General features: G+C 35.5%; 1 protein-coding gene across 9 annotated transcripts in view; it reads right to left on the reverse strand.

Moving 5' to 3' along the window:
• Positions 1 to 14,573, reverse strand: part of CUL2 (cullin 2) — a 55,836-nt gene that overhangs the window by 13,128 nt on the left and 28,135 nt on the right. For all 9 annotated transcript variants that reach the window (XM_087778520.1, XM_087778527.1, XM_087778535.1 and 6 more), the window contains 10 exons: positions 12,054 to 12,150; positions 11,852 to 11,962; positions 9,765 to 9,927; positions 8,485 to 8,609; positions 6,766 to 6,873; positions 4,472 to 4,531; positions 3,950 to 4,078; positions 3,759 to 3,845; positions 3,096 to 3,248; positions 2,622 to 2,699 (listed from right to left, as the gene is read on the reverse strand). In XM_087778520.1, the coding sequence (XP_087634646.1) occupies positions 2,622 to 2,699; positions 3,096 to 3,248; positions 3,759 to 3,845; positions 3,950 to 4,078; positions 4,472 to 4,531; positions 6,766 to 6,873; positions 8,485 to 8,609; positions 9,765 to 9,927; positions 11,852 to 11,962; positions 12,054 to 12,150 (1,111 nt within the window). The remainder of the gene's footprint in view (positions 1 to 2,621; positions 2,700 to 3,095; positions 3,249 to 3,758; positions 3,846 to 3,949; positions 4,079 to 4,471; positions 4,532 to 6,765; positions 6,874 to 8,484; positions 8,610 to 9,764; positions 9,928 to 11,851; positions 11,963 to 12,053; positions 12,151 to 14,573) is intronic.

A 14,573-nucleotide genomic window follows, 5' to 3' on the forward strand; every position in this document is an offset into this window, starting at 1 on the left:
ACAAGAAAAGACCTTAAAAACAACTTTAAAATTCCTCTCTAAGAAAAGAAGTTTTTAGTTTTGTGCAAGTGAAAATTAGCTATGCAGTTTGAAATCTGGCACTAAAAGGCACAAATCTGGCTACTGTAAATGAGACCACTCTCCATAAGACTCTAGGAATGCAATTCCTAGAAGATTCTTTCAAAGCTATATGTACGTTTAAATGTCATTTTCACCAACAGAGAACAAGAGAAGGAAGGGCATAAATGACCTGTGGACTGTGATAAGAAAAATCAAATTTACTGAGAAGCAGCAAATCATCTTATTCTCATATTATATGCAATCCATCATTCCTGCCATTCCTGGAAACTAGCAAGCAGTGGAGAGAGAATAAGAAAACCAATGAAGCACTGGATTTTGAAGAACAAATAAAGATATTCCAGAATGTTTAAAAAAAACCAACAACTTTTGAGGACATGGCTTTCAGTTTACTTATTTTGTGGGCTAAACTGATGCAGAAAAGTTATTCTGACAGGAGGGAAAAGACAAATTTCTTCAAAGACTAAAGTGGAAGTTTATGGCAAAGCTTGTAAAAGCCAGATTTCATTTTAACATATGTAATGTAAGAGTCTGATCATTTCGCTTGTAAGAAGAAATATAAAAATGGGGATTTTTAGTAGCATGTTAGTAGCTATTTAGTAGCTATTATTCTCTTGGATGCCCTCTGAAAAGAACTGAAATTTGGCTGAAAATCCAATAGAAAAATTAAAATATAAATTTGACCTTAATCCTCCATATTATCCCTATAGCCAAGAGGAACAAATCAGACTGCATATATTGGCAAGTGCCTTCTAGACCTTAGTTTTAGTATTTAAGCTTTATTTTTTTTTTTTTTAAGAAAAAAATTCAGAAATTTTGTTCTCATACTTCCCATCTGAAAGAAACAAGAAAGTGTGGCTTGCAGACTAATCCTAATTTAAGGTCTAACTACTTTTTGGCAATGAGAAAAACTTAAGCAGATTCAAAGAACCTTTCCTTAAAATTGGATCAAACCTCCCTACACCCCATGTAGCCAACACTGTGTACACAACAATTTGGCTTACTCTGATTTGGTCTGGCAACTCAGATTAACATTGAAGGAAAATACAAAAAGGGGGACTTTTGACCTCTTTAAGAATCAGATGTTCCTCTGCCCACAAGGTTACATAGTATGAAAACTAGTATTTGTATACCATTCAAACAAATATATATTTATAGGAAGCTACAGCAATCTCAGAGCCTGAAAAAGCAGCTGAACAGTTTGCCCAGTTACAGAGGTACTCCCATACTTTGGAGTGCAATCACAAAATGTTTTTTTCTTTCTACATCCTGGCCAGAATCCTGCGAGAACTCTCTCTTCTTGGGTTAAATGATCAAATTTGACAGTAAAGACAGACATGGTCAATTTTTCAAAGACTCCCCAAAGTCATGTTCTGTTTCCTCAGGGGATTACAATTTAGAGCATTAATTCTAGCTAGCTGACACCTGAATAAGTTTTCTCCTTTGAATTGGCAGAACAGTGAAGTTAGGCAAGCAACCCAGAGTCTGAGCTGCTTCTGATACGCAAGCCCGTAACAATTTTCCAACTGAGGCACAACTGATAATATTCCTATTTTAAACCCACAAAGAACAGCAAAATGTCATCAATCACCTTCTGTGGATCCCATAGCATGGGTTGGAAACTATTATATTGCTAAAACCAAGTGCCACTTAATACACAGCGGAAATAAAAGCAGAATAAATAGTTCTAATACTTAGTAGTAATACATGAAAAAGTTCCTTCACCACAGAAACAGACATTTGTCATTATAATTTAGATCAGATAGCAATTTAAGGTATAAAAACTGCTTAAAAAATCTGTTATGTCCAATAATATGAAAATTTTATTGAGTAAAACGTACTTCACCACTAAAACACATTTTAGCAAAGTCTATGTAGGCATATTTATTGCCTAAAATGTACTTCACCATTAAATACACTTTAGCAAAGATCAACACACACATTCTGTATTTTAACACAAACATTGTACAGATAACATTTAGAACACAATAATATAATCAAAACTAAGAGAATATTCCACCTCTACAAAGCAGAAATAATCACATAAAAAGACAACATTTGGCCAAAGTAAACCCTTTACTACTTTGAGAATTCGCAAAATTAGCTTTAAAGAAGTTTGCATGAAGCTTGATTTTGAATGGCTCCTATGAAATATGGGACAAGAAACCTGTATCTGCACTTTAATCTGCAATTAAATCTGTTCAGATTTAATATTAAAAACAAAATCGTCTTTTCTCTAAATATTAGGAATTGGTTTTAAAGCTAAGAATCAACCCATTTCATCTGACTGCATTTATTAGTATCTCCCTCATCAATCACAAAGTGTAGAAGAGAGAAATAAAGAAAAGCTATGCAAATACATACATAAATTCAGTATGTCATTTACATGTCCTTTCCAAATTTCATATAGACTGGAAAAAGGATAGCCATGATTTACAATTAAAATGAAGCAGCTCAGGTTTTTCTCTGTTAGAGTGATCATCTTTTATTTGCAGTTATTTTACATTTTCCACATGTTTACAAGAAGCCTCCTACTAACCTACCATCTGTACACTTTTTTCCAGTTCCTGAGGAATTGCAAATGTAGAAGAAGGAGCCTGAGTTAGAGGCCATGCACCAGCCTAGAGGTATCAGGAAAAATAAAAGCATTAACATTTTCATACAATATATACATTAAGAAAAAATAACACTATTAAACAGATCTATAGGATATATTATGCGATAAGACATTCAATTTAGACCAGAAGTTTTACTGCTCATTTTTTACTACTCATTATACATGCCCCACTGAGGTATTAATTCAAGACAAGAACACAAGGCATTTTACATCACTATCGTTTAGTGCGTTAGCGGGTTAATTTTAAAAACAAAAACTAGGAAAATAAATTATTCCACAATGATAACAAGGTGTCAGTTTCCACATGAAAAGTATTCTTAGTTAGAAAAATTGTTCACTTGTTATCAAAACATAAAAATTAAGTACAAATAACTCAATAGTAATAAACATACATTAGTACCTGTAGAACATATATCTGAAAACTAATTCCCAAATCTACAATCGTGTCCTGGTTTTTGATAAAGTTGTTGAATTTATTGTTGAGATCAGCACTAACACTCATGTCTGTATACATTCGATGGAGCTTGCTGGTAAATTCATAACCACAGGCTTGCTGTGAAGAAATATTGTAACAGGTTTCACAGTGAAAACAGTACTTATTATATAAACTATGCACATTCACTACTAAAATATGAAAATCTAGTCAGCAGAAGTGTTATAATAGTTACAGAGGACACTAGTTACAATAGAAAACAAACATAATAAAATAAAATTATCAGATTTATCTCCGTTTCACTTTCTATACATTGATTTTTATGAACAATGTTATCGTATAAAATTGGAAGAGCTAGTTTATGAAAGTCCTTGGTACTTTTATAATGTAAATATGAATTATTTGAACACACTTAATAAAACTACCCAATATCTCACAAAAATCTCAAATACCTAAGTGATACTGGGCCACATATCTTTCACAGACTACCAAGAAACTAGTTTTTCCTTTCAGCTATTGGAAACAGGTTCTACTGATGGCTAAGCTATCTCTGGCACCCTCTGCTGCTCCCCTCTCAACATTACATACTCCTATGTTTGTTTATTCTGCATTAGAAGAATATTACATTACCTTTAGTTTATTAATCATGGCTTCTTCAGAATCCATAGACATAGACAAACCATGAATTAATCTTTTTGCCAACATTCTGGCATAGAACTGCACAAAAAAAAATCAGATATGAGGATTTTTAAAAGCATAGCCACATTCTTCAAGGTACTTTAAATGCAACATTTAAACATTTATTGAATATCAAAAGTTACCTTTTGGAATACATCCTTGTCATCAATGTATTTGAAAACAGTAATGAAACTTGTAAGTTTGTCTTCTACTTCATTCTCTGTCATTCCTTTTGCTGATTTCTTCAACAAGTTGTCACAGTACTTGGCCAGCTCAAGTTAAAAAAAGAAAAAACAAACCCAAACCTACTTGTCAAGCTGGAGAACAAATGTATGCCAAGGTATTCCAAACTTCTACACAAAAGTTAAAGCATGAAATAAGTCACAGTCCATAGTCTCATGTTCTATTACAAGGGCCATATTCATAGGCAAATGCTACATACTACGTCCACAGAAAATACAAATTCTCTATCAAAAATCACAACTGCACCAATTTTGCATGCCCACAAAATATGCGTGCAGGTTAAGTTATTTATTACTCCCGAAATATACACCTGAGGCTGACTTAGTGTGAGAAATGGATATTCATGTGATGGACCCTATGCCAATTCATTTGACAGTTATAATAAAGTATTATTACTTTCTACAATAATATATATCACTTACCAACTCAGGTGCTTTGCAGATCGACTTGGGCTCCCTGTAGTTAACTACTGATGTCAAAGCCTACATAGGAACATAGAGCAAAGAGGAAAAATGTAAATGACTTAAAACTTTTTCTTTCATTAAATTTGAAGAAATAAAAAAAAACGTTCAGGGCAAAGACCATCCGAGACCCTATAAAACTGAACTACACAGAAGGGGACCAAAAAAGAAACAATTAATAAAAGGGTTTGAATTGCTGCTCTGTGAGAATTTGTGTGTTGAACATTTTTAAGTTTAGATTTAAGTAAAAGTCTTTCCAAGACTAGAGGAACAGAAGTTACTTGCAGGAAGCAGGAAAACAAATTAAGTTCTGATTAGAAACTTAAATGTAAAAGTATGAACATTTTGGTATACAGCAATATGTATGTTCCAAAAGTATGGATAGAACGAAACTGAGGAATAATTGCAGATAAAGCAGATTTGAGCAGCAGCACATCAAACGCAGCTTACATGAACAGCATGTATCTTGAGCTGAAAAACATACACGGGGTGCTCACAACAGTAAGAAAGGAAAGATCTTTTGGTTGTTGGATTTTTTTGATAGACTAAACAGGAGAAAACAATATTGTTGAAAGTGGAAATTTGAAGCAGTGCAGTGTGAAAAATATGGTAGCTGAAAAAAACCTGAATATGTGGAAAAGGAAGGAGATAATGGCTGTTTAGAATTGGAAATTGTAAACAAAGATATCAGAATCATCATTAGTTTCTGAACTATGTATCACATTTAAATTAACATTTTAAACTAATACTGAACCAAAAATATTGCATGACCATAGTTCCTAGGAAATATGGTTCCTTCTATGGAAAGAAAACATTATTTTTGTTATTATTATAAAGAAGAACCGACAAGCAATTCTTTTGTACAATGCCTCCACATTCCAATATTTGGTAATATGTCCCTAGAATCCCTGAGAAAGGAATGCATGACTTGACAAGAAATGTGAAACTCTTTGAAGCTTAGAGCACTCTTTTGCAATAATACTGGAGGCAACAATAGCAGTTTTGATATCTACCATGAAAAACTGACAGCAGGTTAAGATTTTAAATATTTATTCTAATAAAGATCACTGAAGTGAAGCATTATGTATTTAAGAAAAAAGTACATTGCCTATGCACCAGCAAACGTAGTTGTCAATCTCATATTACTCCACCTTCTGGTATGTGACATTAATTGCAATTGAGACAGACGTATAGGATATTGAAATAAGCATTTGTTTTAAAATACTAAATAATTGTTTTCTCAGTATCACAAATACAGATGGGTAACTACTACTGATATCATTACTGGTATCTTCATCACTATGTCTTTCCAGCTTAACCGTGGCTGAAAATTATCAAAACTTAGACTATGACCCTAACTACAAACTGCAATTTCTGCAAACACCACAAATGAGCAATGAAATGTATGCATGCATCTTATAACAGGAAATTATAGACAGGAAAGTAGTAAGTGCACTTGCTAGGAGAAAGATACAAGGATACATGGGGAAGAGTGGGATATTAACAAATTGATTAGATAAAATGTACTTCTTTTTTGAGGAGGAGCCACTCAATCCCTCAAGAGCCCAGGCATGTTTTGCAGAATTTAATAATAACAATAATGATAATGATAACAATAAAGTTAAAATAATAATAATTATTAAAATCTATAACAATTCAAACTGTTATCTTAAATACCTTCATGGCTATACATTTCAAAGAAAAGAGCAGCAAGCCTGTTTCCCTAAACGGGCCTATTTAACTTCAAGTGCAGTTCTCTCCTGGAAAAAGTTAGCTACTGCAACAGTGACTGAAGTAATGTAAGTTTCCAGACATTCTTTGTAGTCAACTTGAAAAATCTAAACAAAGCTTCTATGTAAGTAATATTATCAGCATTCAGAGTTTAAACATTATGGCAGCAAGCAAATTTAAGTTCAAACGCATGTAAGAGTTGCCCAACTTCCCCAAACCCACAATTTGTCTATTTATTATCTGCACTTAAATTTACATTAAATGGGTCTGCTCCATTTGTGTTTTGAATTATGATGAAAAGAAAGGTCTTTCTTTCAGAAAACATTTAAATATTAAAGTGGTTTCCTTTGTATATATCTTTTCCCCTAACACTGTATTGTCTTTTGTTCCATTGCATTTCTAAACTAGAAAAACTGCTATCTATCTTTGAACATGTGTTGATGCCCTGAAGAATTTTGGTGAGCCTGAAACAGTGTCCCGCATTTTGTTTTCCAATGTTTTTTTACTTCATAAGTAAAAGTTACCTTGTCAAGGGCACTCATAAAGTGTTGATCACCATTCAAAACAGTGTTGATGAGTTGAACAAATTTACTATGTACTTCCAAAACTGACTCGACAAACTGAGTTGGCATCTAAAAAAGGTAGATAAAACAGAAAGCAAGTTATTGAGAAGAGTAGTATTATCTACACACAAATACATCTACATTAGTTGTACATTTTTTCCTAATTATTCTTTTCGATAGAAGTTAAAATCATAGTGATTAAGTCTTTGAGAGGATTGATTCTGCATTGTTGTACTCTTACACCACTGTGCTTGAGCATGTTTTGTAAATAAAAAGTCTACAGCTACATTTACAGTCCTGCTATCAAACATAGATTTTAATCTATACTGCTCTCATGCTGTCTAATCTTTTCCATCATACCCTAAAATCCTTTCTTAGCCCTTTCAAAAATCATTAATGATAACATGTAAATACAGCAACCAAGCCAAAAAGCTACTGAAATAAGTAAACTGCTGCTTCTCCTACACACTAACTTCAGAGACAGAAAATCCAGATGAACCCCTTGAATTTGCCTATGTAGGACAGTTACCAATCAAATGTAGCGCACCACATTTCAGCATAACATTTTGTATAGAAATGACTAACATGAATTAGAGGAGCCCCTAAACAGCCAAGCTGGCAGGCAGCAATGCAAGCATGTGCAATGCACTGGCTGCACCACATGACTCCCCAAGTGCATTCTCAGGTCGCACATTAAAAATGTTCTGATGACAAATTACTTAATCCACACAGTGGAGCAAGTATTTCACATTTTGAGTTTCTCTACATAAGGCTGTAAATTTTCATCACCCTCATGGCTCTGCATTCATGTCCCTGTGTAGACACTACTAGTTTGAAAGAATAAGCTCAGTAAATGTACAAATAATTTGAAAGCAAACTATACTACTAAAGACTTCAGCCCATTTTCAGTATGCACACAGGAGTTACGGAAGAGTAAGCAGTCCTGTGCAGTCAATAAACAGTGAATTTACAACAGTTCGTATCTATGTATTATTATAGACAGAAACACTGTATGGCTGAAGTCACCATCCTGAAGTTAGCACAGATCTAGACAGCAAGATGTATACATGTACAAATATAATGCCAAATGAAAGGTTGGTTGGTTGTTTCTGAACAGCAATGCTAGAGGAACAAAAATGGAATTGAGTAATTTGAACACATATGAACTGAAAAAAGTTTAACACACTTTAGTAAAATAATCATGCTACAATATTTTCAGAAATTACATGAAAATGTGAGACTATAAAGCTATTAGTGAAAAATACCACACTGAAATCAGGACAGGATGTCAAGTCTTTACAAATAACATATAATTAAACTAAATGGAATCATTGGTTCCTAACATACCAGAACAGCAAATGCCACTGACTTAGAGAAATTCGGGAAAAAAATACATACATGGAACAAAAGGACCTACTTGTCATGACAGCATTAAACAAACAACAATGAGAAATATCTAGCTGTAGTTGTTTCTGGTTAGATCACAACAATCAACTCTCAGGATAGGTATGTGTTGCACAGCTAAGCGTGCTGATTAGAAGTTACAATTTATTCATAATGTTCCAAACCAATTTCATATAGACAAAATTAAAAAAACAGAATAGACTAAAAAGAAAAGGGTAAACATTTCATCAGGAATGTTAATCAAATAGGTAATTTCAGCTGCCTAAGAAAACTCACATTTTCCTGAGAAAGATTGCTGGTTGCTCTAAGGCCCTCATCATGGATATGGTTTTGTAGTTCCTGAATCATATGAGGTAAACCACTTGACACAGCACGAAGTAGAGTATACATATTTGCCATGTCTGTAACAGAGATACATTTTTATAGAATATACTTAGAAACACTAAAAAGCAACACTTAATATAGTATCATAATTTCACACAGCGCTTTTCAGAGACTGAAACAAGACCAACTGTTTTGCAAAAAAAATGTACACTGGATCACTGACAAAAGAAAAAAAAGGAAAGAGTAGGGCTTATATCAGTGTTCACTGAGTACCGCCATTGTGACGACCGCACTCTTCCAATACTGCTTATTTAGGAGAGACTCCAAGAGGAGAGGTGGGCTAGTATGGAAAAGTATTGTGTCAGGTTTTTTTTAATCCTTGGCCTCCCTGAATCTCCCTTAGCAGCAGCTAACTAAAATTAGTTTAGATATCTTCTTGACTTTTTGTTTTCCTCCACTGGTGGCTTGACATTTTTCTCAGGTTAGAAAAGCTGTAAATAAGCAACTGCCTTTTTTTTTTTTTTTCTTTTTTGGGAAAAAAGGATCCAATCTCTGATCAATTTACCAAAACTCTCTGGAAACTGAACACTATTATTAGATACAATTTGAGTTTGACTGTGAAAATAATTTGTTTCACATAATAGATACCACCTTCCACGCAAGAACAAGCATTCTTTCAAGGGTAAGAGACTTGTAGTCATCAGGAAGCGTAATTTTTTTAGTCAGGTAGGGAATATAACTACAAGAGTATCTGCTTCTGTAAAAAGGATTTGGGAAGAGAGGTCACAAAAGATTCAGGACAGTAAAAAGTGGCTATGAAAAGCAGCCAAAATATTTTATAATCCTGACCTGTCAAATGATGACGAAGAAATCTGTAAAGACAGAGCCATTGGTTTACAAATGAAAACACAAGCATAAAATATGATCAATTCTACAGGACACAGGACTTCAGTGTGTTTTTAAGCCGACTAAGACAAGGAAAGAGAAAGAGTACTGGCCGAAAGAAGGGTTGTTAACAGTAAAAAGAAGGTTTTGATTATATATTTGGAAGAATGATGATGAGTTACATGGTAAAAGAAAAATGTCATTCAGGGTTTAATTGGGCTTTCTAGATAAGTAACATATATTAGTTGAAAATGCTTAAGCACATAGAAGGTCATTGAATAAAGTAAATTGCAATGCTAAATGAATAAAAAATCCACTTCATGCTTTTTGCGACCACTGAGACTTACCACTTCTTTTCTCTTGTCTGATAATATTGTGACATTCTGCATGTAGAAACTGCAAGTGATCAGCTACCATTCTCTGTTGGCATTCATGAATCACTTTGCCGTAGGAGCTGGGATGCAAGTATTTCCGACACCGCATTTCTTCATCTTTTAATCTACCTAAAACCTACAGACAAGTTTTTAAACTGAGAGCTGATGAAATACTAACAACCAATATAGAACCATGAATATAGAAGTGTATGTATGTAGAATGAAAGACACAAATAAATAACAAAGTTAAAAAAGAACTTGTCTGGGATACTGAAAAATTAAATTTGCTCTTTTGAATCAGGCTATTTCTGAATTAACAGAATCTTCTACTCTGAGTACTGACTAGGCTCAGTCACTACTAGACGTCTAATAGCACTCAATAGTTCTCTTCTCAGAATTTCTTCTTCAACTTTGTGACCAGTCTTCACCAATTTCTCCTAACACACTTATTCCTTCTGAGAAAGTTTTACCACAATACCTAATTATATGACTTTAAGAATTACTTTTCTGTTCCAAACCCATCTGCTTGTACATAAACATCTGCTCAAAACGTATACATCTGAACTACTAATAAAAACTGTCTTTATAACTTCAGTGAAGGAAATAGGCATTATCATAACATAAGTCATGGACATGAGCCGGCAATGTGCACTTGCAGCCCAGAAAGCCAACTGTATCCCAGTCTGCATCAAAAGCAGCGTGGCCAGCAGGTCAAGGGAGGTGATTCTGCCCCTCTGCTCCACTCTGGTGAGACCCCACCTGCAGTACTGTGTCCAGCTCTGGAGTCCTCAGCACAGGAAAGGCCTGGACCTGTTGAAGTGGGTCCAGAGGAGGGCCACAGAAATGATCAGAGGGACAGAACATCTCTCCTATGAAGACAGGCTGAGAGAGCTGGGGTTGGTCAGCCTGGAGAAGCGAAGGCTCCGGGAAGACCTTATTGCAGCCTTTCAGTACTTAAAGGGAGCTTACAAGAAAGACGGGGACAAACATTTTAGCAGGGACTGTTGCAATAGGACAAGGGGTAATGGTTTTAAACTAAGAGAGGGTAGATTTAGAGTAGACATAAGGAAAAAAATTTTTTACAGTGAGGGTGGTGAAACACTGGAACAGGTTGCCCAGAGAGGTGGTAGATGCCCCATCCCTGGAAATGTTCAAGGTCAGGTTGGACGGGGCTCTGAGCAACCTGATCTAGTTGAAGATGTCCCTGCTTATTGCAGGGGGGGGTTGGACTAGATGACCTTTAAAGGTCCCTTCCAACCCAAACCGTTCTATGATTCTAAGTCATATGAATACTGACATAAAAATATTCATATCCAGTGAATATGATGGGAGCCTAGGGAGAGTAATGCAGCTGCAGACTCCTAATGATAGCCAAAATGAATCTGCATTTCTTTTGGTTTAATTGAAATCTTAGCCTGTCTCTGAATTTCACCTCAGTGTGCAACCATTAGCTTATGCTCCTTACGGTTAAAAGCAATCTCACAACCTTCTCTTTAGCTTTTCTATCTTGCTAGTGTGGACAGCATGGCACCGAGGACTGACTCCTAGTCTTGTATTAATCTTCGCTTTCTCAAGCAAGGTGTAAGAATTACAAGTAATTTAACCACAACCTGACTTCATACACCACAAAGCAAAACAAAAGAAAATCCACCTCAGAGTATGTAATTTTTAATAATGCTCTGTAACAACTCTGACATACAGTCTTCTCTAACCATTATATTGCTAAAACTCTCATCTTATGCTACTATGCTACTACAAACAGAAGGAAAATAAGGAAGTGAGGAAGCAATGTGTTTTGGTTTTTTGGTTTTTGTCTTTTTTTTTTTTTTAACTTTTCATGCGATTGATTTATTATTTATTATTTTGAAGCTGACACTCCATCCATAGGCAAGGTTTGTAGTTTATATTCAGATTAACCATGCCATCAAAATACATAGTTTAAACTGCAGGAAACCATACAACAAAGGACAACTATGGGAACTGTACAGAAAAACATGTATCCTCAGTAAATGGATAATATTAGATTTTAGTTATTGCATGTGTACAGAAGAATCTCTTACCTTCTCCATGTATTGTGAGCAATTTGACTCTTGCAATAAATTTGAAGCTTCTTGTTTATAATACTCCCCTGTTTCATTCAGAAAAGGACACTCAAAAATTTCCTGATAAAACTGAAAGGGAGAATTTTTTTTAAAGGACAAATAACGCATACACTAGAATAGCATTCAAAGTTAAAAACATAAATCAGAAATGTGTATCTACCTTTAGGGGGAATTTTTTCTTATACTGTTCAACATGAACAAAGGAGTTAATAACCCCATGGATTACTTTCTGGTTTGGGTCTTCTCCACAGCGATCACTGAAATAGGCAAAGCAAACATTCATGAGATGTCGGTATCTAGTGTAACTTGTACGATAGCCGAATGAAATAAAAGTGGATGAAAACATTTTCCAGTAAATTCCTCTGCTTTAATTGGCAAAATTGAAGAAGATTAATCTTAAAATAAAAAAATGCACTCTTCTTTCTCTCCTATATGTTTAAATTGTTGAGATAGCAATTCAAAAGCTATTCAAAAGCATTTGCAGGTCGTGAAATTTCCAAGTGTTTGCTAAAGATGTAAGTATTGCAAGTTACATACTTTAAGCTTTAAAAGTTATAGTAAGTTCCATCTTGTATCTGTAGCCTTTATTAAATAGACTACCTTCACACTCCTGCCCCTGCCAAAAACAAAAAAATCACTTTTTCCAGCATCACCAAGAGGCAGGCTATTTTCTTTCCTGAATATCCACTATTCAACATGTAGATGTCAAGTGGAACAAATAACGTATTTGACGCATTGTCACAATTTTTAATCATACATTGCAACAGGAAAACCATATGTTTTCCAGTCAAGTTCTTAGCTTCAAATGAGCAAGTTCAAGTGAAGAAAATATAATCTTTAGTCCCATTCAGTCAAAAAGAAAAGTAATTAAAACAAGTGGTTTGCACGCTAAAAACATTAGTGTTCATTCCTTTGCAAAGATTGGAAATAACAGACCCACACTCAGAGCAGCAGACTTTCTTAAAACATGAAATGTTCTAAAAAAGACCACTTTTCACATACACATTACAAAGAAGTAAAAAAACATTCCTTAACACCTAAGGTGTTAAATAGGACTAAAATATGATTTATGAAAGTATATTTACACTTAAGCATCAGCAGTTGTAATTTCAAAGGTTTTCCTTTTTTAAATACATATGGACACATATATACACGTATATAGAATAAAAACTTTCACTTTACCTGGTCTGCACTGAAAAAACAAAATGAGCTCTCTGTTAGAAACTTATGTTGGTATAGGAGAGTCATTTACATGAATGATTTAAAAAAAAAAAAAAAAAAAGAAAAGAAAAAAGAAAAGTAAAGCCAGCAAAAATACTCCAAACCCAAACATTACCATATACCCATCTAGGCTGGGGTGGAACGGGGGATTTTTACTAATTTCAGTCATTTTGGTCTGGAATTGATAAAAACTCGAGAGGACGCCCATGAGCTAGGGAGGTTTACCAGGACAGCCACACCAGCAGTCATCGTATCACGTACACCAGACCATATTCATATGTTCCCAACACTGTTAATTGTGTGTATTGCTTTTAAATACTACTGTGTCTCAAGATCTGAAAACTTAACCTCATGATGGCTGCAAAGAACTAGCTCTCTAACAGATTATGGGCAGTCACTGTATGGTTTACACAGCCTGGCCACCCATTACAAATGAGCTGACCTGACGGGTAACTGCTCCAGCAGCAATGGTCTCAATTTTTTTTTTTTTTCCCCTTGGGGGAGAGAAAGGTTTCCTCTGGTTCTGGTAGCTGAACCAATGGAATAAATCTGGGTTTGGGTACACGTAATCACACCCTGCCTTCCTGCCAGTGTCCCTCTGCTGGGTCTGGTTATAGGACGGCAGAGGCAGCAGCACGTCACAGAAGGGAAGAAGTGGAACACCAGACCAGGGCCTGGACCCAGCTCCATCCCAGAGGGACCCAGGAGCACAGTAAGGCGCAGGATGCGTGCAGCCTGTGAACACGGCACGATGTCACGGAGTGGAGGAAGCTCTGTAACTGAGAGTTAAGCATATTACAAAGCAGAACTCTGTCAAGAGACAGTCCATTCCGCCTCTAGCACACGGGGTTCTGGACCTGAAAAGATACTGGTGACACAAACACAAGAAGTACTACTGTAATAACCGATGAAAACCCAGCTCCCCTCTGCTCGGTTCACAGGCCACTTCACAGACCTTAGCCCGCGCAGATGCTGAAGGAGAAGCGGCAGCAAAGGCCAGGCCCAGGGGAGTTGAAAGTCAATGTATCATTAGGAAAAAGCTGTAAAAGTACAGGAGGCCGATGCTCCTTTGAAGAGCTGCAAGGGAGGAGACAGGCTTTCGAAGCAGAGGCCAGGCAGCATGAAGGCGATAGACGAAAAGGAACACAATGTAGAACTGGCCTTGCCTGCCTTTAGGGTAGCTGGTAGTACACAACAAAGAGAAGGAGTTTAAATCCACTTCTGAACATGGAGGTAGTGAGGATGCAGTTGCCAATCAAATGACAAGTTCGAAACAACTACCAGGATCATGTAAGCATATTTTCTTTTTAACAGATGTCCACACTCCCCATTTTTTCTCCCACGCTCCCAGAATTTTTAGTAGCTTAACATAGGTTTCCTCAGTAGGTGAGTATTATACATTTACAGCAAAGCTGTCATGAAATTTATTGACAGAACTGTGTTATGAACTTCATCATGA

The sequence above is a fragment of the Nipponia nippon genome, unplaced genomic scaffold, assembly GCF_047370975.1.
Source record: "Nipponia nippon isolate SJK-2023a ecotype South Korea unplaced genomic scaffold, ASM4737097v1 scaffold_1, whole genome shotgun sequence".
Classification (NCBI taxonomy): Eukaryota; Metazoa; Chordata; class Aves; order Pelecaniformes; family Threskiornithidae; genus Nipponia; species Nipponia nippon.